The sequence below is a fragment of the Passer domesticus genome, chromosome 5 (assembly GCF_036417665.1).
Source record: "Passer domesticus isolate bPasDom1 chromosome 5, bPasDom1.hap1, whole genome shotgun sequence".
Classification (NCBI taxonomy): domain Eukaryota; kingdom Metazoa; phylum Chordata; class Aves; order Passeriformes; family Passeridae; genus Passer; species Passer domesticus.
This window is the reverse complement of record NC_087478.1, coordinates 71,132,983-71,157,056: the sequence shown is the minus strand read 5'-3', so window position 1 is coordinate 71,157,056 and position 24,074 is coordinate 71,132,983. Positions and strand designations below refer to the sequence as shown.

Genomic DNA, 24,074 nt, shown 5'->3' with positions numbered 1-24,074 from the left:
ACGAGTATGCCAGAGGTCTTTTCCAGCCTCCCTGTTTCTGTGATTCCGTGTAACAAAACGTGGCAGTGCCTTGTGACACAACACCACAGCGACCGCGCTGTGCCCCCGAGCAGGGCGCGGCCCGGGCGGGGCCCCTCAGCCCCCACGGCCTACAACTCCCATGGTGCCCGGCGGCGGGGCCGGTGCGCGCGGCGGGCGCGCAGGGGCTGCCGGGGGCCGGGCCGTGCGCGGGGGCCGGCGCCGATGGCGGCAGGCGCAGGGGGCGGCTGAGGGAGCCGCCGGTGCCCGTCGCGTCCATCGAGCGCCAGCGCCTCGCCCGCCGCGTCCCTTCGCCCGCCGCTATGGAGGCGCTGATCCCCGTCATCAACAAGCTGCAGGACGTGTTCAACACGGTGGGGGCCGACATCATCCAGCTGCCGCAGATCGTGGTGGTGGGCACGCAGGTGAGGCGGGCCGGGCCGGGGCGCGGGCGTTCCCCGCCCCGGGGGCAAGGTCGGGGCGTCCATCGCGGCCCCGCCGCTGCGGCCCCGCCGCTGCCGCCGCCAAGGGCACGGGGGGACGCGGCGGGCGAGGGCGGGCGGGGCGCCCTCGGTGCCCGCGTTCCCCCCGCACGCCCTCGGCGGCTCCGCTGCCTCAGCCCCGGCGGCTCCGCTGGGAGCGCCCCGTGCGCCTCCCGCCCGCCCCTGGGCGCTTCTGCGAGCGGCTCCAGCGGCCGGGAGCTCCGCAGGGCTGCGGGGAGGCCCGGTGCCCCCGTACCCCCGTGGCTGCGGCCCGCACCGCGCGGGTGCGGTGGCATCGGGGCCCGGGGAGCGGCAGCCCCGGTGCGTCAGCGTGAGCGCCATCGCCGCTCGGTTCTCCGCTTCCCTTCTTCGGCAGCGGCAGGAGGGATGTGGTAGCGGCAAGGCATCTTGGATGGTTGTCCTTTCCCCCGAGTTCTGGTGCCGTTTGGACTCTCTGTCTTAGCTGGCGATGGGGAGTGAAGGTGAGAGGCGAGGCCAGCGACTGTTGGCTGCAACAGTTGCAACACGTGCGGGTGAGCCCGGTAATGCTGCTGGGCTCGAAGATAGCTCAGAGCCTCTCCTATCTCTTCGAATGGGATGCTGCTCTTCAGCAGAACTTTTGGCAGCTCAACATGCCTGACCAGAACTGCAGCTGTCACAAGGGAGTAGAAGATGAAGCTAAGACTTGAAGCTAATGGATCTCTCATTTTGCTTCTGTGAAATTGAAATATGTATTGAATGTGCTGTGCTCCTTGACAGTAGCTTGCTCACCAGAGACTTCAATACCAAGTATTCTGCATTCAGGATTTTTACTGATAACTTAAAACACCAGCTCTATGTGTCAATGCAGTGGCATTTTCTCTGTAAGATTAAAAAAGTAGTTTTCCAGTTTTGATATATTTTTATGAAATATATTGAAGTGGCATTTTTAAAAAATACTTTTAAACAGCTCTGTCCCAGTTATCTTTTCCTAGGTGTAAATACTGAGAGTTAAAACAGTATTGACATGTTTGCCTTCAGTAGTCTCCCCATCAGTATCTATTCAGTGCTGTAGCCACGACATTTATGAGCCCCCTTGAATCAGTATGAAATTTCCTAGCATGCCAAAACCAAATCCTCTATGGACTCCAGAAAAATATCTAGCAAGCTGTATCTTGGTTTGTTTTTTTTTTTGTTTTAGTTGGGGTTGTTGGAAGAAAAAATTGTCTTTACTGACATAGTAATTCTGTAGATGGTTATTTTATGCAATTCATTTTGGTTTAAATAAGATATTATTCATTGATTGATTTGGAGTTAGTTTATTGGAGACCAGATTTCTAGAGATGTGTCAGATGTGGCATTAGAGCTGCTAGTTTTGCTGCTGGTAGCTTTTTGCCTTTTTTTTTTACATGTGCCTTTTAGACAGTCTTGTTTCTTTGTGAAGTGCTGCGTGGCCTTTAAGTTTGTTCACACAGCTGATGTATCTGTAGCCCACTGGCATATGCTGTCTTTGCTTTTTTGTCTTTGAATTATATTCGCAATAAACAGTCTTGAATTTTTCACCTCCATTTTTCTTGTAGGAAGCAAATGCTGCCATTTAAGGTTTCTGTAATTCTCTGTTAATTGAGTTATGCTTTTTTGCTTCCAATTTGCCACTTGCTTTTTTTAAATGACCTTTTCAAATATTCAGCAGGGAGAGGAAAAATGCTTTTTGAAGTAGTCTTCTGTTTATTTTTCTCTCTTTTCTCTACCCTTTTGTTTTGTTTTTTTGTGCTTATGTCTTTCTCTGCTTCTCATTCTGTGCATTAAGTTAATGCTTTCTTTTCTAGAGTGTGTAGGACTAGAAGCTGTTTATAAGCCTTAACTCTGTTTCCCATGTTCCCTTTCCTACACCTCTGTTGTTTGGGATTCGTTTCCTACCTCCCTTGTGCCCTGAGCAATTGAAATGTTTTAATTTTTCCTCTTTCTAGATAGGTTTTGCTGCTAACTGTGAATTGTTTCTCAGTAAATTTTGCACATCTAGATGGCCTCTTGCACTTGTAGTGGTTTTCCTGCCATTGTCATATGAGAATTCCTTCTCATTCTCCCCATAAGTATTGTGTAAGTTATTTCTGTATCCTAGTACAGGGTCATTTAAGAAAACTGGGGACTGTGCTGGTAGAACTCAGAGGACACCTTCAGACTGCCAGTTTTTCTTCACTGTTTCAGGGTTTTTCTGCCATTTCCAGATAGTTGTTCTATTTTTTCCCCAATTCAGTATTCCAGTTCTATTTTTAGAACTGTATGACTGAATTGCCAAAAAAAAAGAAGTGTACAGGTTAGGAATATGATATAAAAATATTAGTTCAGTAATGTTGTAATACTCAGTGTTCTGGTTTATACAAATGCTTTATGCTCTGTATTTTAAGGGATAACAAGGGGGTATTGAAGTGCCTCAACGAAACACATTAAAACTACAGAAAAGGAGGCAAAGGGAAGAAAAGCAGTTTGGTTAATTATGGTCTTTTGTGTGGATAGGTGGTATCACAAAATTAAATGCCTACACTCCTAAAGTGATCATAAGATTTAGAATAAATTTCAGAAAACCAGCCAGACAACAAAATATCTGCCTAGAAGTAGCTAAAAATGAATTGTTATTTTTTGTGCCATTAATTCTTGAAATGTGTTTGGGGTTTTTAGTAGTCATCAGCCAAGTTTTATACAAACTTTAGTGTCAGCTTTGTAGCAAAATTCTTCTAATACTGACATTATAAAAACACCTTGTGGGCTTTATTTGCACTTAGTAGTGTTAATTGAAGTAGAGACATTGTAGTGAAATTGATGTAGCAACTGATGGAATTGACAAGTGAGATTTTGGAGTGACCTTTCCTGTGTACATTTATGGAGTACTTTTGCTCAGTCTTCTGCCAATGCCATTTTGAGACTAAATGGGGAGGTGTAGTTTACAGTATTTAGTATTGGCTTCTCTTGGATGTACCCCTGGGATTGGCTCACAGATGAGCATTGCATTTATTCCTTTTTTTCTTTTTACTGTTTGGTGTAAGTATGTTTGATGCTAATGCTAAACCACTTTTTATTGCAAGATGGAAGGTTTCTTGATCTGAGGTCACAGCCTGAGCACGTGGATGTGTACAAATTTATGTTCTGGTCAGATAAATAGTTGGAAGAATGCCAGTTTGGCTGTTAGGAAGTTGACAGCAATGGGAAGGTAATGTACAGTCCTGGCTAGTGGGATAAGGAGATGAATCCAGCAGATGCTATCAAAGCATCCTGTCTGTGAGAGGCTGGCACCTTTGTCTGGAACTTCAGGTGTTTTGCAGAGCTTCTGTGACTTTCCCTGGCAGGGGAGCAGAAATTCAAGCCACTTAGCTCATTCAGTGTAGCCTACATTGTGTTGGCAAAAAGCCAGTTTGAGGTGAAGGAAACTCCAGTTTGTACCAAGCAACAAGGAAAGCCCCATGCTGAGCACAGCCATGGCTTCCTCTCTCCTCTCTTGCTGGGTTGTTGGTTTGATTTTTGTGGGGGTTTGTTCGTTTTTGTTGATTTTTTTTGTTGTTTTGTCCAAGGATCTTTCAAGCAATTCAAGCAGATGCAAAAATCCATTTGTATCTACATTTTGATAGAGGAGGTAACCAGAGCATTGCTTCCATGCTGGCTGGGGACAGTTTGTTTTTTCTCCCAAATGTTTTGCAAACTTCCTGATTTCATTTGATTTTTTTTCTTTGTTTTCATAGCTGACATTTACAGTCTCTGGTTTTGGGCGTGACTTTATTCCTTTTTTTGCCATCCTTTGCTCCTGTCAAGTCATGCCCTGACTGTTCTGTTTGTTTCAGACAAGCAGCAAAGTGAGGCTGACATTAATTAGCTGTTTACATTTACCAGACATAATAGAAATGTTGCTGCTGATATAATACAGTGCAAGCACATTTAGTGTTGTGCTGTTTGTTTTCTCTGATGGGCTCCCTGTGTTTCTGAACAGCTGAACTTTTTGGGTCCTGAGGGTTTCTGTGATTGAAAGGATGGCATTTGCATGGTTTCCATCTGCAGACTTCATATGCATTAAAATAAAATTGTAGGTCTAATAACTTTATCCTGCATTTTAGCATTTTATGATTCTTAATATGAAAACATTATTAAACACCATTTAGAAGATATTAATTTCATTGTTTGCAAATGCCTAGTTTTTTTGGGAGAGTGGAGAGTCTGCACAGAATTCACAGTTGTAGAAAGATGTGGATAAAGGAGTCTTGTGCTTCTCTTTTCTTGTTTTGTTTGTGTGCTTTGTTTTGTTTTGTTGCTTTACTGCAAGGGCCCTGTTCAGTTCATCCTGTGATTGGCAGTTGTTTTTAATGGAAAACTGGTGTTTTAATTAGACCAGGTGAATCTTGTATGTTGTCCAGGGGGCACAGTGCAAAGAAAACATATTTTCAGGAAGATGGAGGGGAAGAGTATTAAAACAGAAAGCACAGGCATTTGTTTTTCACAATCTGGAGAGAAAATGCCTGTGTAGTTCTCGGAAAAGATTTGTTTGCGTAGTAGCCAGGAGGTTGACTAACTTCGAGATTTGGGTTTGGGTTTGTTTTGATAATACTGTTTAGAACTCTTAAAATTTGAATATGCAAGTTGATTTTATTTTCATTTCCTTTACTCCAAGTCATGAATATAGCAGTATACACAGTACTATGTGAGGTCAGGATATCTGGCTTGCAAATGTCAGTCTTCAAATACCACAGTTCCATGATGTAACTGAGAGTCTGTAACTTGTTTCTACTTAGATGAGGCATTTTTTTCTTAAGTGAATTATTGGAGGGCTTTGGGAATTGATGTACTGAGGAAGAAAACATCTGCTAATCATTTATGTATTTGCTGTTGTTTGGCACTTGTCTGCAGGTAGATGTGGTGTAAATGCAGGATTGCTGGTACATAGGCCGTTTTATGTGGAGGTAGTTCCTGTGACTTTGAGTCTCTCCCTGACTTATTCAGGGGAGCTCTCTATTCAAGTAAATGGGAATGCCCTGCAGGAACAAGAGTCTTGTAGTCTGGACAAGATCTTGCATGTATTTTGCAACAATGAGCAGTGCATTATGCTGGTTTTACTGCTTTCTCAAGTTGGGATCAGCCTGTTGTCTCTTCTGCATCTTTTAGAAGTGTTATTTTGTTTCAGACAATGTCTTAAAATAATCCATTTGGCCTGCTTATAGCTTTAACATTCTTTTTTGATTAGTAAATAAATTTTTAAATTTGTTAGCTGTTTAGAACCATCCTAGCTTGGGGCATTCCTAGTTTGAGTAGGAAAATATTGTTGTAATATCTGTTCCAACTAAAGCAGTTCCTTTGTGGAACTGCTCTGAAACTGCCTGTGTACTCACCTTTTATTCCAGAATAATTTGTATTTGCAAAATAAGGAAAGAAAAAGAAATACTGCTGTTCTTAGTTATAACGGGCTGAAATCTTCTAGCATGGCTACTGCAAATAACTTTTTAAAGCACCAGTGTGGGTAATATTCCTGTGGATGAGATTCCAGATCCCAGCACAAGTGCTTTTACTTCCCAGTGATAGAGTGAAAATTTAGGAAATTCTGTATGTACAGATTGCCAAGAGCAGGATTTACCAGCAGGACTTTTGTACTTCTTGTCTGACAGAAACTGCAGAATTGCCACCATTTCATCTCAGATGTCAAAGCCAGATGCATTGCTTTCCTGGACAGAACTCTTCAGGAGTCAGCATGTCTCCTTGGGAGGTGTCTCTTTCTGCACAGCTCCTTACTGTCATTGTGGACTGTTTGTATTGTGCCACTCCAAAAGCCATAGGGAATTCTGACATCACTGCCTCAATTTTCTTGTGCTCTCCTATAAAAAGTCTGTGTTGCCTTGCAGTTCTTTGCATTTTTTTCCCTGTTAGATGAAATAGTTAAAAAACTTATCAGTTTGCCCTGTTCAAAAACAGTGAGCTAAATTTTATGCTTCTTTCAACTAATTTTTGGTTTGGAAGTTTCCCAGTAGTTTATTGGACATGCTTCCTCAAGAAGGTTTTTTCCCCACAGATGATGTATTATGTGTTGGCTCCACAAAGACATTATGAAGTCTAAAGATAGAGGAAGGCAGGAGATTCTTGTAAGATGAAGTTTGTTGCAGCTGATTCAGGTCCACTATCATTTTAATAACACTTGAAATATACAACAGTCACCAATCCAAGCATGTGATGTAAGAAATTGCATGGTTCTTGTGCCTCAGTGAGACTCCAGGTAAGCCTTGTGTTAATTTGCCTTCTTGCTTCATGGACTTCATAAGAGTAAGAGCAGACTTGGCTTATTTACTGAGCTAGTTGGAGAGACCCTGTGAGCTAAAGGACAGTGAATCACAGGGGACCTGGCATTCCTTTAAGGACAGCCTCATGGAGCACAAAGCAATAGTCCATCCACTTGCTTGGGAAAATGAGTGGAGGTCTAAGGAGAGCAGGATTGGGGGAATCATGACTCAGCCTCAGCACAGCAGACACTCAGGCAGGAGGTAGAAACAAGGACAAGCTCGCTCAGGGATACAGAAATCCTGCCTGCATAGGCAGGGATGGTGTTGAGAAAGCCACTGTTAATGGTAAGGGTATCAAAGGCAGCAGGAACTTCCAGCACTGGATCAGGAATTAAGGAAAAGAGAAATAGGGAAATAAAGGCTTGCTGCTGTCTGTGACAGGTGATCCAGGGACAGTGAATGTGGACAAGGCTGAGGCACTGGATCCTTTCTTTGCCCTGGTCTTCTCCATCAGGGTCTTCTAGGCCTTTGTCCCTATAGGCAGAGTTAAAAATGGAGAATAATTCAGTGCTGCAAGAGGATTGGGTCAGGCTTCTTTTTTTGATATGGAGAAAACATCTTTGCATTCTGTTTGGTGTAGGGAACAAGACTCTTAAAATAGTAACACTAACGAAGATTTGGAAATGGAATAAGAAAGCCAGTGAAGTAAATGGGATGGGGTGAATTTGAATGGTTGTTCACAGTGTTACTTCAGCATTTTCGAGATGCAGTCTCTTCCATCTGACTTGTCAACGACCCTCTGGTGTTTTTGGAAGTAACATCTCTGGCTGTTAATGAAGCTGGACAATTATAAAATCACGCACTTGCTGTGTGCTGCTTCAGAATTCCTAAAACTGTGGTTTGTAATGCAGCAGATTGTAACCTACATTTTCTCTTAAGAATTAGTGTAATGGATGGGAGCAAATGCCTTTTGGTACTTAAGTGCACACAGTTGAAACATACAGGGACAAGTAAAGAAATGAAGGATAGGGAAGCAAAGCAACCTCATGAGGACTGTTAAAAGTAGAGGTGCTGGTTATTTGGAGTGGATCACAATTCTTACAGCTCACAGCTTTTTAATTTGGGAGGATAAATGCACAGTTGTCCCAGTGACTGCCCTTAACCCTTGATTGCCAACATCATCTTCAGATTAATCTAGACCAGGATGAACATACAGAGGTGTATGTAACTAACAGGTGTTACAGAGGCAGTGAGAATGCTGATAAAGTTTCAGCATACTCTGACAGTACATACAGTGTAAAATACTGAAGTCCTGTGTGCATCCTCTCTTTTTATCTTAGTACTTCAGGGGAAAATGGTTTTACCATCCAGCAGACTCAGGTGTTCCTCTGTGAAATTAATGGTGGTTGACAGAGCAGAGTGTAATAGGCTCAGCCATGGTAGTTTGACACAAAGGTTAAAGCAGTGACACAAGATGTTCTGGTATTTGCCCCCCTCCCCCACTTCTTTTCTGAGCAGCCTCTATTAAGTTCCTCTAGATATCACAGCTAGTAGATATTTCAAATTAGGATCAGATATTAGGATCCAGAGGGAAAATCTGCCTGATCACCTATGAAAAGTTAGAGTTTGTTAATGGTTTTTTTGACCCCTCATGAAATGAGTTCATGCTTAAAATTGCAACAAGCATTTTAATGAGATGCCAAAACAAGTGTGATACTGCTTCAGGCTCTTTCCTTAAAATTCCTTTGGTTATCAGTATTAGTTTCTGTCTACATCTATTCTATCAAGGACTGGCTGAACTGACTTTGTATTCTTAACAGATCCATGTCCCTTGCTTTCCCCTCGCTGGCAGAACAAGATCAGCTTTGTGTTTACTGCTTTCTGCACCGTGTTCCCAGACAGTTCTTGGTAATGGATGCTGAGGAGTCCAGATTAAGGAGTGCGTCATTAGATAATTGTATTCCAACAGCAGATTGCTTTAGTTGGGAGTGTAATGCAATTTGAAAGAATTTCCTGATGCATGGAGTACGGTAATGTTTCATTTAGTGTGTTTGCCAAGGATCCAGATTGTTCCTTCCCATCCAGAGGTAACTGGGAGTGGTGTAAGACAGTGGTTTGCTTCTATGTAGCTTGGTGTACCCATTTTAGCTTCCTGCATTACCCCTCCTTTGGAAAGACTGAGAGCAACAGTGTGCAGCAGCTTGTCCCATGGAGTTTGGTTTCCTTTTGTGGTGAGGTTGTTGATAAGGATTCCTGCTTTTGTTACTATCCCTTATGTGCTTGGATTATATGTTCATGAGAAGCCACTTCATCTAAGTCTGATCTCCAGCCTTGTGAGACTGAGTGATCATTTTACCCATGCCTAAGAAAATGTTTCTCAAGAGACCACAGAATCATCAAGACTGGAAGAGACCTTTAAGATCATTTAGTCCAACCCAGAATAATCACCCCTAAGCCCCTATCCCCAAGTACCACATCCAAATGCCTCTTAATATGTGAAATATTTTTAATAAATGAAGCACTGGTCTTTGTTTTTTGGTGTTTTTTTTTTCTGTTGTTTTCCAATGCAGAAGATGAACCTTTATCATCTCTCTTTTTTTTGGTTAGGCATTTCACTTGTTTAAGTAAGTTTGTTGGGAAGTGGTTTATTATTTGACTCTGTGAAGTTTGTTTTTTCACAGTCTATAATATCAGTAGTTCTTCAGAAGTGGGCCAGAACAGGAACTCTTTCAGGGAGGCTTGCAGACCTAGTTCATGCTTTGTTCAGGTTGTTATTAAGTTATTTGGTAAGAGTTCAGTGCCCAACAGTCAAGATGCTGGCAGGGAAGGTGCCCCAAGCTGATTTGGAGGGCAGTTGAAGAAAATTATTAATAACTTTCTAGGGCAATCTTTTGAAGGAAAAACAACTTTTAATAAGGCTGTATTTCTGCTTGACCCTACTCTTCTTCCAAGTATTTCTAAACCATTGATCTCACTGCTGTCAAATGTGATTTAGATTTACTTTGAATAATATACAAAATCTGCATTGGTGTGTTCTTTGCCTATTGAGACAAATAATATTTTTGATAAAACATATTTTTTTTTCTGTGCCATAAAGCATATACAATAAAGTGGGATTTCAATAAAAGAGGGCTTTTATTTGTTGTTGCTCAAACTTTCAGGGGTTTGGCCTTCTATTTTAATATTTATTTTGTCATTTTGCATACAAGCCATATTTCACTAGGTTTTAAAATTCTCATATAATATATTCATGTCTTGTTTTACTGCACTAGTAGAACTGTACTGTCTGATAGTAACATGTTACTTGACCTCTGATCTGTTTTTTAGTTTTAGGAAGGTCACCTAATGGCACTAAATTTGTGAGATTTAAGGATATTCATCACTTTTTTAATATCATATTATGCTAGGTTATATACTCATAATTTGCTTGAAGACTCAAATCTGTTACTTCAGAACTGGTAGGCTGAGTGGAGGTTCTATAGCAGTTACATAATGCACATTCCAGCTGTCAGAAGCATCTGTTGGTTTCCTTTTTTGGTTTTGTTTTCTTGTTTGTTTGTTTTTTAACAAGAGAATTGTTTGGTAGTTGCATTAATACAGAAATATTTCCTAGATGGTGGCAATGACTGTCAGAGCAGGTTTTCTCATGGCATCACTACATAGACTTAGAGCTGCAGAAAATTGGCAGAGGTCAGTGCAGTGTTACTAAAAAGATAAAATCTCAGTCAGGTTGAGTGTTATGCTGACATATCTGTGTCTATTTTTTATCGTTAGTTTTAACATGGTATTTGTCTGGAATCACTTTTAAGACCCAGGTTTTCACAGCTGGTGTTGGACCAGTTGTGAATCTTACACAGGAGTTCTGCAGGAGAACATTTTAAATGTAGACTCTCAAAGAATATTTGTAATGTCACAGCCTTTAAGTATTTCACGACTTTTTGCAGTCGTTATGTAAATACTTAAGTATATACAGAGAGGGAGAGTGGGATGCTATGGAACAATGTTTGTTTCTCTGTTTAGGGTGTAAAACAATGTACTTACCAGGCTGATACTATGCATGATACCAAAAAAACCCAACAAAACAAACAAACCCAAAAACCAACTCACCAAAAACACCCAAACAAACCCCGCCATCCAACCAAACCTCAAACTGAAAGGAATATAACATTGTAGCAGCTGAATGTACTCAAGTATACATTGTTAATATATGTTTGTGTAATGGCTGCTGCTGATACCAACACAGTCAGCCCTTATTAATTCTAACAAATACTAACCGAGGGTTAAATTCCTCAGTTTACACAGCAGTTTTACTTCAAGATGTTAGAAAATGACATAGTACAAGACATCAAATTTCTTTCTGAACATTATAAATAAAAGCATTTTTTTCCAGAAATGTTTCTGGAGAGTTTGATATTTTTGGTAGAAAATGTTAAATAGGAGATTAATTTTTCTGAAGCCTGTTATGAGTTTAGTTTCACCTTGAGAATGAAAAACCATGGGACACACCATGTAGGTAGAAATCTGTTCTGAGTATCCCAAGCAAGTTTAGACAGTTCCTGGCTTGTAGCAGACCTGTGTCCCTCAGTGCCTGTGCAGTGGCACTGCTCTGTCTGCAGGGAGTCTGTCATGTGCTCCTTCAGGCACTCCGTAGCAGAGGACAAGACAGAATGCTCTTCACAGGCCAGATGAAAGCAAACTAAAATATCACAGCATTTTTGTGTTTCAGAAAGTAATGTAGCTGTATTCCACTTTTCAGAGCAGTGGAAAAAGTTCTGTGTTGGAAAGTCTTGTGGGGAGGGATCTGCTCCCACGAGGTACTGGAGTTGTCACCCGGAGACCCCTTATTCTGCAGCTGGTGCACGTTTCCCCAGAGGATGGTCGGAAAGGAGCAGGAGATGAAAATGGTAAGTGTGATCCAAGAATGAATTTTGCCTTTTTATTCAAGTCTTTCCTGGCCTTTGAAATGAAAAATCAGTTGCTGTAATCTTAAAACTCTGGTGTGCTTTTTAAAATTTGCTTGGAAGAAAACAAGCTGTTGTCACATCTGTTTTTACCATTTAGCAAATGTCATTAAGTCAAAATCTTTTTGGATATTCAAAATACCTTTAATGTTTTAAGCTTTCCTGTTCTTGGGAATTTCTTGTGAGAAAAAATAGGCATTTCAGTAGTAAAGATAATTGTCTGGAGTGTAGAGGACATGATTTTCTTATGTGTGTTTTTCATCCCCTCCCTTTTACTGTTTATATAAAGTATTTCATTGAGAGGCTGATGAGTTTGAGAGTTTTTAGAAGGAGGGTAGGAAATAGATAAGCTCTGAAGGAAGAGGAAGGAGTAGAAATGAAACTTTTAGTAGATGCAAACAGAATTGAACTGACAAGTTCTGTGGCTTACATGTGCCACCCTACTGGGCTGCACTGAGAGACTTCAAGTGCATCAAGCAGGGCACTTTAAATGTTCTGTAGTTTTTACTTTGAAGCTTGTCTTCTGTACTGCTTCTATTTTATCCTTCAGTGGATCAAGAAAGTTATCTCAGTTGTCCCTTGGGAGTTTCAATGCTCATTTTATACCAACTAATGCTCCTGATTAGGAGCAGTAGGGGCATATCCACCTTCTGATTGTAAGATAAATCTTAGGTTTTTTATGTAGACAATAACAACTGCACAGGCTTTTGTTGGCACGATAAACTTGGGACTATAAATATTAATTCTCATTGTGTTCAAATTTTTCTCAAATTGTTTCTACCAATAGTAAGTCAAGGTATCAGATGTTCTTTACAGTATTTCTTTTCCTGTAATATTTATGGCCTTTAATTTCTGAAGGACAGATACTTGTATTGTGCTGTTTGAAAGGTTTAAGCTCCAACATTAATTGCTGTCACAAGCAGAGAACACAGGGTTCATAACAATTAGCATGCAAACCATGTGAGAGAAATTGTAGGGACAATTCAGGCTGGAAATTATTTCAGGAGACCTCTAGTCCAGTCTCCTCAAAACAGGGCCAACTCTGAAGTCCAGACCAAGTTTCTTTGGTCTTCATCTGATTGGATTCTCCATCCTTCAAGGTTTTCAGAACCAATCTCTGTGCAACTTTTAGAAATGGCACATTTCATGTCTTTACATGCAATTTTACATTGCTTGTACTGTGCAATGTATAGTTGGTATTTTTAGAACTTCTCAGAATGCTTGGATTCTGAGTTGTTGGGTAAAATATTATTTTGCTCTTCTTTCCTACTTTACAGGTGTAAAAGGATGTTTTGTTTTTGGAGTATTCAGAGTCAAGGCAGAGCCTTTTTGTTTTAGGTTGCATTTCATTTGGGGATTTGGATTTCAAATTTAAAATTCATAGGGATGTTGGGCTAAATTATTATTTATGATACCCACTTATATTTTTTTGGGGAAAACAATCAATATGTAAGATGTTAATGTTATAATCTCATCTTGTTCTTCTGAGAGAGATGTGGGCTTGTTTGGTAAGAGCAGGGATTTGATAAGAACAGAAATTATGATTTACCAGTTGAGTTTGAAATGTCCCTTCTCTCCAAAATTCAGGCAAATTGTGGTCTAAATTGATCTGGTCTAGCTTATGTTCAGATTGTGGTGTTACATCTGAGAAGATGGGATCAAGTACTTGGAAAGAAAAAAGATGACAACCTCTTATCCTGGCTTTGTTGTAATAAGTGCCATTAGAGGTCTATTTTTAGAGGTAATTTTATTTGTAATGAGGTGGATGTTAAGGTAGGGTTGAAGATGGATTTGCAATTTCCCAGAGGGAAATAGTCTTGCAGAAAAGAATTTTGTCCGGATCAGGAATTTCTTTACAAGTTGAATATTGGACAAGAGAGTATCAGTCTTGGCATGCTGCTTTCTGAATGCTGGCATTGAACTCTCTGTGCACACAGATAGTTTCATACAACTCTCTCTTCTCTTTTGACTTCTGTTTTGTGATTGTCACCTGTGCCCATCATAATGCTTGCTCTACTGGTATTGTATGTTAACACAGCCATTTCAAAATAGCTGCTACTCTGTGGTTCTTGCAAGCTTTAATTTTACCTAGGTTGGAGTGTTGGCATCCAGAAAACTTCCCAGTTTTTAACATGAAGTACTTTTGACTGCTGTGCTGTTCACTTAGGGAGGGACAAGTAATACCCTTTGTACTGTGATTCTGTACTGCAATAAATCAAGAGAGCCAGAAAATACCAAAGATAAATTTCCATTAAATGTGAAGTTCCGTATTTTTGTAACAGGCTGATCTGTATATTCTACAGAGGATGTGTGCAATTTGATGGGAAGGAAATGTTCTCATCATGCTTTTGCTGTTTATTGTTGGCCTCTAGTGATTCAGCACATATGGTGTGTTTGATGTGATGATACCACACTGTGGTGTTCTCTGATCAAATTGCAAGAGAAGCAGCACTTATCAGAGAACTGGGCCTGGTCTTGTGAATTATTAAATTGGCCTTGCAGGGAAGACCTGTAATGGTAGTTCAGAAATGGACACTCAGAGAGAACATACCAGTGGCCAAGTAGTAAATGCTTATAGGTTCCTTTTTTTCATTTGTTCCAAGATAGGAAATTGAACATTGTTCAAATTCTGAGCAGACAGAATTGATACAGAACACAGGAATAATTAATACAGATCCATTGCTTGATAAATCAACATTGTTTTGTTAGCCTTTTGCTCTACTTCGGACAGGAATCTCTTACCCCTAGCTCCCAAACAGTGTGGCCTTTTTCACTGGGTTGGGCTTTGTAGAAGCACTAGGGAGGAAGAGCTTTCCCTTAAAAGTGCTCGCAGTCTAGTTGATGTCAAGGATGGGGAAAATGGTACAACAGTTAGTGTTTGGGAAGTTCTCATTGCCATGCTGCTGGAAATCTCTATGGTGGTGGCCTTTTATGACTCCCAGCAGCTTCTCCTGTTGGAAATGAGTGACATTTCTACTGGTTTTGAAAGGGACAGGAGATACATGAATAACTGAAGTCAGTAATCTTTGTATTTTATTGAGCTTCTTAAAGGAGTGTTATAGAGTAGGACATAACAAGTACAATTTGGTGGAGGGCAGTCCTGAGAAAAGTCAAGTAATAGATGAGCTTTTCCTGGGTATTAATTAAGGTTTGCAGGTCTTACTACAGGATATGGAAACCAGAAAAATATAGACTGTTCTTTATTCATGAGATGTGGTGGAGTTTTTTTGAAAAGCAGGATCTGTTTGTTCTTAATAGCTGCTGTTTTAATAATTTCTTACAATGTGTCATACTGGATTTCATGATGACCAAAGTGTGGTTTCCTCACACTTTTATCTAGCATTTAATCTTTCGTGTAATCAAGGGGTTAATTCTTCTGAAGGTATTGCCTGAAAAGCTTCCAGAAAGTAACATAACTGAGGGAAGACTGATTTACCAGTTAAATGAGTGATAAAAAAAACATTTTTCGTGGAAACCAGAAGAGTGGGTTGCTGAATGCTGGCTAGTCAAAACACTTTCTCCTTGCCTTGAGCATTGTTACATTTAGAGAAATGCAAATCCTTCCTCCTTTCCTAAAAACTCCTTTCCATTAAATTAAATCTATCGGGAAACTTTTCCATAGGTGTTAGCAAGTTAAAATGCAGTGTCTCTGACCCAAGTGTGTCTTTTTAATATTTATTTTAAGAAGCTTATAGATAATACTGAAAAAAAAATTATTTATACATAGAGCTAAGCCTAGTACCTAGCTGTAAATTCCCATACCAGCAGAAAGAAAATAATTTAAGACTAAAACAGTGTCTGAGAAGGAAGTCCTCTCCCAAGGAGGGACATAACCAGAGAGTGCTTGGTCCATACCTTTCAAATGTAACACTTGGCAGTTTCTTGCTGTATATTTTTCTTCCTGGCTTTAGGCTTCTCTTTATTCCCTCAGATTCAATTTTCAAGAGGAGATGAGCAATACAATACTGAACATATTGTAGTTTCTTCCTCTCTGCATTTTACTTTATTTCCTGTGTACAGTAAATAAAACCTGTTAAATAACCTGAAATGGAGAAACCCTTTCATTTTGCACTTACTTTGGGGACTGGTATGTCATTTTGCCTATTTACCAACCAACACAAACAAAAGGTTTTCCTGATGATGTTTTCTTCATAGCTCTTGTGCCTGCAGAACAGTAGGTTTGGAAGTTTGGTTTTAATTTTTCCTTAACAGATCCAGTCCATCAAAATCATATTTCTATTGATGATACACCCACCTTTGACTGAGCAAAGCATCAAATCTCCAGATGAACTAAGCTTTTCAAACAGATGAGTTGATTATTGTTGGACTACCTGAATTTTGTACCAAACAGGCACAAACCAAAAATATCTTTACCAGTTTGTTTTGCTGCTTGTACTTTCAGGGTGTTGTACAGACATCACAGGAAAATAGAGTTTCAAATTCATCAACCCCTCCATAAGAAGTTGGTTTTTTTTGTAATGAAATTTCCATAAATACTTTGAAAAATTAAAAGTTGAAAAGGGTAATGCATATGTTGTCTCTTCTTAAATCTGTCTCAGAACTGATGTTTTTCTTTAATTGAGTCTTAAAAATATTCATGCACAGCATCAGATTTCCTTCGCATACAGTAACACTACTTCCAATGACATTAAAAATGTTTCTTTACTCTTTCTGGTTCTTGCCTGAGTAAATTTTGAGGAACATTATTTGCCAAAGAAGTTCAGCTCTGTGGAGCCCAGTGGTGCTGTTTTCTGTGCTCAGATAAGAAAATACTGTTGAAGTTAGGTGTATGGCAAAAATAGTCATCATCAAATCAACTTTGTTGTATAGAATGTCTGATTTATAGGCATCATTTATATGTGTTTAATTAAGGTCTTACTTCTGTGCATATTGCTAGTATGTTACGTACTCTCATCAATACTAGTATAGCATGCACATCTGTCTGCATGCATTTGTGCTCTTTGTAATTGAATCTGGAACTGAAAGTTAATAAAATGCTATAATTAAATATGATTAAACACCATTCAATGCTGTTTCTCTTTAACTGCAGACCCTGCTACATGGAAAAATTCAAGACACCTTGCTAAAGGTTGCCTTTATCCACTTGCTTTTTCTCCCTACACCTGAAGTGCATGCTTATATACACTAATCACATACATTTCATGCCACATGATTGTTGATTGATTACACTTTTCTTTTTACACTTTAGCTACTGTGGTGATTATTTTGCTGTCTTGTGATCTGATTGATTTTCAGTTTTCTGACCTTGTTGCATTAGAATGAGATAATTTTTGCTTTTCTTCTGTGCCGTTGCTGCTTCATAGAACTTCCTGCACTTTTAATTCCCAAATCCTTAAAAAAAAACTTTGTTGATCAACTTTCTTAAATTTCAACTTAAATGAAAAAAATATTTGGAAAGATTACTTGATTGTAGGTAAACCATGTGTTTGCCAAAGGGCCAGATTTTCTGTATACAGTTCTTGTAGAGCAGATTGCTGTGTCAGGGAGCACAGAGGAAATGACCCCAAACTAAAAATTGGAACTGGAACTTGCCTCTAATACTTGGAAACCTAATAGTGAAAATGTGAGTATCTTGCAGTGTGACTCAAACTGCTGCCTGTGCTACAAAGCAGGAATTAAACAAAACCTCCTTTGCTGTTTCTGGGACTGATCTTGCATAGTCCCCAAGTAATTCTGGACCTCAGTGGTGACAGACAAGAGTGAAGATGTTTGATCCTTGACAGATTTGGGAAGAGACATGTTCTCCTCAGGCTTCTTCGTTATGCAGAGTTCTTATGTATTTTCTGTTTGCTTGCTTTTAGTTCTACAGGTTTTCCTAACTTTTTCTTTCAGCTGTAATTTGATCTCACTTGCATGGTTTAGAAAAAAAGATGATAAATGCTAGCCTTTGCTTTCCCAGGTTTTTAAGCTATTGCTAATATTTTTTTTTGTTTTTATTACAAGGTGATAATTAGTGAACAAGGCCATTTCTGAAAGATTGCAGGATAGGTAATTAGCTCAGTCATAGGTGGGAAGGTGGACCTTGTGTGAGACAAATTAGACATAGTAGTGAGGTGCAGTGTTTCAATAGACAGAATCATAAATCAATTTATCCTGAGCTATTTAACATCTAACTGTAGAAAGCTAACTAATTTTTCTTTTGCTGCTTGAAAAAAAAAACAAAAACAAAACTCATAGTTTTCAATGACCAGGCCTTGGAAGAAATGTTAGTGAAACATCTACTTTTTTCTCATGTATCCATTTTTGTTTTCAGAGGTAGATGCTGCTGAATGGGGTAAATTTCTTCATACCAAAAATAAGGTATGTTGACTCTCTTGATGAAGTAGCAGTGTCATAAATATGTTAACAGAAACATACTTAATTCTGTTATCTCTTCCCTTGACTTTCCTGAAAAGAAGATGTTTCTTGGTATTATTATACTTACTGGCAAGTACAATAATATATTATATGGCAGAATATTGAGGATTTTGTGTTTTGCTTTTTATGAGTAGAAAACTCTTGAAAACATAAAATGTCTGTTGTGTGGGTTGTTATCATAGTCCTTTTTGGGTTATTTTGTTGTTTATTCTATTTTGTGCATTGCCAAAATTACAATGGATGTCACTAAGACAAGTCATTTCAGTCCATTGAAGAATTGGCTACTTCAGAGGTTTGTTAGAAAGAAAAAAGAGCTTCATGTGCATCAGGGTGAAGGAGCACAAACTGAGATGACCTAGCACCTCACAAAGAGTCAGAGCTTAATTCTTGCTTGAAGACAGTCATATTTTTGTTGGCAGATAAATGATGCAAGTGTTTATTATTTTAAAGTGATTTTACTCACCTTCTAGGCAGTGCTAGAAATTGAAGTAAAGTTAGAGAGGAATGTAGCAGGAATCAGTAGAAGGATAGCTCTGTGCTAACGCTTTTTGGTTGGTGGCAGGAGAACAGTTTTTACGAGAGTGGAAAAATTTGAAAATGAAACTGCCCTTTGTCCCCTTCATGATGAGAAGGGATTTAGGCTACATGTTGCTTATTAACTTCAAAGATTACAACTAGACTCAAAATGGAATTAAGTATTTGGAACTCTCTGTAGGTGGACACAAATTAACAACTTGTGTCTGACATTGGTCATAAGTGCTAATAACTGCCATCTCACAGAATTAGTCAACAGATTAAATACCAATTTATGTAAGTTTTAGCACTGATCATTCCTGTTTGCATCAGTTTAAGGGCTACTTGTAATTCTTATATATTTTTTGATATTCTGTATATTTAGAGAATATTTTCACCATCCCTTGGAGAAGAGAACATTATTTTGTTAAGTAAGTGAATGCTGTCTTTGATTTTTAAACTTTTTTTTTCTTCCTTCAGATCTATACAGATTTTGATGAAATTCGTCAGGAAATAGAAAATGAAACAGAGAGGATTTCAGGAAACAATAAGGTAAATCCTGTACTGCCCATCTGTTGTCTTGCTATTGATTTTCTTGCTGCTTGAACCTTTCTTAAAGAGTTTCAGCAGCTAGGAGTGAAAAGCATTTAACTGCTCTAATGAAGAACATGGGAATACTTGCTATCTTGACATTTTTTTTTTTTACTGTGTTCATGAGAACAATTACTTCAATTGAAAGACAGAAGATTTGTTGCTTTACTTCAAGATTCTGTAATAAAAGTGAAAAAAATAAACTTTCAGTTAAACTTGCTTTAATTTTTCTGCATGCCTGGCTTTCTGTAGTTATAAAACTGGCTGCTGACAAAGACAAAAGAATTGGTTGACAGATGGTTGTTTTTTTTTTCCTTGCTGTCTGTTTTAAGGTATGTGGTGAAAGAAAGTCTTTGTGGTATGAAACTACAGCCTTTGGATTTTCATATGATGAATTTGAATAATCCAGGGCAGTAATTATTACTTCTTATTAATGTATTTCTAGGGCATCAGTCCTGAACCGATTCATCTTAAGATTTTTTCATCTAATGTTGTAAATCTGACTCTTGTGGACTTGCCTGGAATGACAAAGGTAAGGTGCAGAATGCTCCTCTTCTGACTCAGAGTGTATTTTTGAACAAGGTGTGCCTGTTCACTCTTTGCCATTGTTCTGCATTGCTAGATAAACTGCTTTCCTGGGGTTAAGTAGGGTTATATAAATTTGACATGTCACTGTTTTCTGGGGTAAGATTTGGGTTTCTGCTGCACTTTGCTGATGTCAGAGATAGATTTGCTTATGTTTTTCCTCTTTCTACATATAAGTGATGGTAGGTGTGTGGGCTGCATGTTCCTTTCCATAGAAGAGGTAGCACTCTAGGTCTCAGAGCTGTACCTGCAGATAGATCAGGATTTGGCAACTTGGAAGGTCTCTTCCACATTGCTTCTCCAGGAGTGGCTATGTGAATTTCGTGTAAGAGGCTGTGTAAAGTGAGGATATCCTAACAGAAATGTTCAGGTCCTCCTTGTTCAGGTTACATATGGAATAATTTTCTGAGACACAAAGATGACAAGATGACTTCTTTCCCTGCCCATGCACACATCCCCACCCACTCTGCCAGCTGTGCACGTGGTTCTTGGACACCAAGCCTCATGCAGGCATAAAGACACAATTTTGAATAGTTCCATCTTGGTTTTTTGTCTAGGTGCCTGTTGGTGATCAGCCTAAAGACATTGAACTTCAAATAAGAGAGCTCATCCTTCAGTTCATCAGCAACCCCAATTCCATTATCCTGGCAGTCACGGCTGCCAACACAGACATGGCCACTTCTGAAGCCCTGAAAATAGCTCGGGAGGTGGATCCAGATGGTAAGCACCAAGGCTAACTGGATGCTGTAATTCAACTGATTTTTAAAACTCAGTCCTAAAATAAAACTGAAGTTGTTTGAGGAAAATATAGTAAGAAAAATAAATGTCATCACATTTCCTAGAAAATATAGGTTTTGTATTTGCTTAAAGACTTCTTGCTGCAGTCTCTGCAACTCAAGAGGATGCTGGGATGAATCAATAACTGATAGATTTCTGGCTTGCCAGCAGGCCAAATAACTATTCTAATAGTCATGGAGTCACTTGTGTTTCCACAGCAGCAAAATGGTATTAAGAATGTTAAATGGACAACTTCATGCTTTATTGTCCAACATAGTTTCCTTTGGTAAAGAAAATATGCCACCCCACAGCTGAGTAATTGACTGTTTAGCTGTTAGTTTAGTGACTTTTAGTAAGGATAAGATGAATTCTGTTTGCTGTATTTATGTGGGAGAACTGACTGATTTAATGGACTAGGAAGATTATAATTTTATATTTACCTTTGAAACAGATCTGAAGCTACTGGCTGCCTGCTTCTTGCTTTTGAAAAGTGCTGTCAGTACCATTGACTAACAAACGGCATTGTGTGATTTGAAAGAACATGGATTAATACACTTGGAAAATAAACATGCAGAAATCAGGCTAAAATTTAGTGTTTGTACCCTCAAATTTTTCTTTCCATAAAATGTAACATTTCTTGATTGTTTTCAAACTTCAGGTGTGCTTTGACTTGTCTGCCACATAACCTTGAGGGAAGACTCTTCTGGCAGTCTACTCAGTTAAACTGTCCTGGTTCAAGATATCCCTTTTATTTTACTCCTGTAAAAATGATTGACAGTCTCTTTTGGATCACTTCCCAAAATTCTGAAACTTAAAGGTCTAGAGTGGCAGATCAGGTTGCAGGTTCTGCAGGAGTAATGCTATATAGTGGGAAGTACTACAGTACTAAAGTAGCTATACTCACATTAAAGTTTAAAGACCCAAGAACTTACTGATTTTACTGAGATGCTGGGGTCTTTTTAGACTCAAAAAATGTGTTATATTTTAAAGAAAAGGTTCTTGGCACATTTTTTTTCAGACCAAGAGCTCAGGAAATATTGAGGTCCCAGACAAATCCTGTGTGTGTTAGTCTACTGGTTTAGATGGGCAATATTTCCCTATTTAATGAATTTAGGTCACTAATTCTCCATTCACTGAATTATGAGTTTTAGTTACTCTGGTGAAATCAGAACATCCCTGTGAGTGTTTTCCTTTTGGTAGGTCGAAGAACCCTTGCTGTTATCACAAAGCTGGATCTCATGGATGCTGGCACTGATGCTATGGATGTGCTCATGGGAAGAGTGATTCCAGTCAAACTTGGCATCATTGGAGTAGTGAATAGGTCTGTGTGAGCACAATGGTGCTATTTTTAAAACTCTGTTAATATGAAGTAATGCTTCTGCTTTTCTAGCCATGAATATGGTTTTAAGAATAAGGTGACAATGTTGAAATAAACTTCTGAATAAGCAAGTGAGAAGTTTGTTGTTCACTTCTCCAAGCCTTTTGTTCTTCCACTCGACCAACTGCTAATGCAGGCAGGAGTAGAGACACTTCTAGAAGAACTGTAGTGTCACCACTTCTGCTGATGTCCTTCAGCTTGAGGGGTGCTTCTGGTCAGCTGTGCACAATAGCTCTGTTCCAGCACAGGTCCTGTATATATTAGTCCTAACTGCACATAACTGTGGTACTGTTTGCTGTGTTTTTTTACCTTACTTAGGTCAAATCTCATATAGTTTTGATAAGACCATTGTTTACTCTGTGTACAGTTGCTACCAATACAGGTTTGTTGACTATGTTGCATGGAGAAACAAATAAAAACCTTTAAAGTCTAAGGAAGGTGAGTTATGTGTGTAAAGCAAAACATGGTTGTTAAATGTTCTGTCCAGAAAAGCTGAAGTGTAAATTACTATTACTGGGCATGCAGTAACTGGTGTGTAACTCTGCCTTTTGCCTTCAGGAGTCAGTTGGATATTAACAATAAGAAGAGTGTGGCTGATTCCATTCGTGATGAGTATGGGTTTCTCCAAAAGAAGTATCCTTCCCTTGCCAATAGAAATGGAACCAAGTATCTAGCTAGAACACTGAACAGGTATTCCTTGAGAACATAAACTAATGGGTTAGACATCAGTGCAGACCTTTCTTTTTACCCTTAGTCTCTCTTTTGGTGCTATACAATAATGTATTAAAGAAAACTCTGGTTGCAAACTCTGGCTCTCTCGGTTTCTGAATTTACTGTAATTTTCCCAAGTAAATCTTTTCCTTTGGTGGTTATTTTGTGTCTCTTCTCTGGTTTGATGGAGATAATAAAGCTGAAACTTTTTCTCTCTTCTAATGAGGAACTGTTTTCTATTTTTAGATTGCTGATGCATCATATCAGAGATTGCTTGCCAGAACTGAAAACCAGAATTAATGTTTTAGCTGCCCAGTACCAGTCTCTACTGAACAGCTATGGGGAACCTGTTGAAGACAAAAGTGCTACTTTATTGCAGCTGATCACCAAATTTGCCACAGAATATTGTAACACTATTGAAGGAACAGCAAAATACATAGAGACTTCGGAGCTGTAAGTACAAATATTTTCCTGCAGTATTGACTGAGTGGTTTGGTTCACCCAGTGGCTCTTATTGGTTTTCACTGGCAAAATTACTACACTGGACCATAACATACTCAAAAATGTTTGAATCCAGGCAACTGTAAGAAAGGTTCTCTGTGAGAGCTTTCTTCTTATTTACTACTTCAGTTGTTATTTTCTTTTTTCAGATGTGGTGGAGCCAGAATCTGTTATATTTTTCATGAGACTTTTGGAAGAACTTTAGAATCTGTTGACCCTCTGGGTGGCCTTAACACAATTGACATTCTGACTGCCATTAGAAATGCCACTGTGAGTGTTCTTCTGTATTTCTGAGTGTTGTGGCTGTATGTTAGATAGGAAGCTAAGGTTTAATTCTATATAAAGGGCACAATTTTGAGATGGTTCAGTGTTTACCTGATAGATTTGATTTCTTGCTAATATGGGAATTGGTGTTGCTGAGAATTAACAGAGTAAGGCCATTTTTAAATTTTGTAGTATATAATAAAATGTTCCCTCCTTCAAGATTGACTTTGAATGTCAGACATGTCAGTCTGCTTTGCACTGTGCCTGTTGTGTGGACAGACAGGCAGGTTTCTGCATGGTCTTGGAGCATGAGGTACCCCATAGCAATGATCTGTGTGTATGTTCCTATCCTCCTGTAAATGTAAAATGTAAAAACAGGATTTAGTTAGAGGAAAGATGTCATATTTCAGGTAAAAAATGTTATATGTGTAACTAAACATTGGTCTGTGTGGTCATAAACTCCAAACACTGAAATCCACTGATCTTGTTGGTATGGCATTAGATGCCCAAGACTGTCCAATAAGTAATGGCAGATTCTCTCTCTGAAACTAGAAAGAAAATGTCTTTGCCTTTATAATAGATTTCATCAAAATGTGGATCCTCAAATGTGAAAAAGCATTGTTCTGATTTGTAAGCCTAAAGTGACATGAGTATGTAGAAATCTCAGAGATTCTATAAGGATGCTAGG

At 39.2% G+C, this 24,074-nt stretch overlaps 1 protein-coding gene across 5 annotated transcripts in view; it reads left to right on the top strand.

Annotated features, from left to right (window-relative positions):
* The first annotated feature begins 216 nt into the window (after positions 1–216).
* The window catches only part of DNM1L (dynamin 1 like), a 33,997-nt gene continuing 10,139 nt past the window's right edge, over positions 217–24,074 (top strand). For 2 of the 5 annotated variants that reach the window (XM_064420924.1, XM_064420921.1), the window contains exons 1-11: positions 217–443; positions 11,484–11,631; positions 16,739–16,777; positions 17,963–18,009; positions 19,060–19,131; positions 19,616–19,702; positions 20,313–20,475; positions 21,733–21,853; positions 22,469–22,600; positions 22,868–23,074; positions 23,272–23,392. In XM_064420924.1, the coding sequence (XP_064276994.1) occupies positions 342–443; positions 11,484–11,631; positions 16,739–16,777; positions 17,963–18,009; positions 19,060–19,131; positions 19,616–19,702; positions 20,313–20,475; positions 21,733–21,853; positions 22,469–22,600; positions 22,868–23,074; positions 23,272–23,392 (1,239 nt within the window). In that variant the 5' untranslated portion in view covers positions 217–341. Of the gene's footprint in view, positions 444–1,321; positions 1,364–11,483; positions 11,632–16,738; positions 16,778–17,962; positions 18,010–19,059; positions 19,132–19,615; positions 19,703–20,312; positions 20,476–21,732; positions 21,854–22,468; positions 22,601–22,867; positions 23,075–23,271; positions 23,393–24,074 lie in introns of those variants that run through there. The other 3 variants (XM_064420926.1, XM_064420922.1, XM_064420923.1) reach the window with 2 other exon arrangements.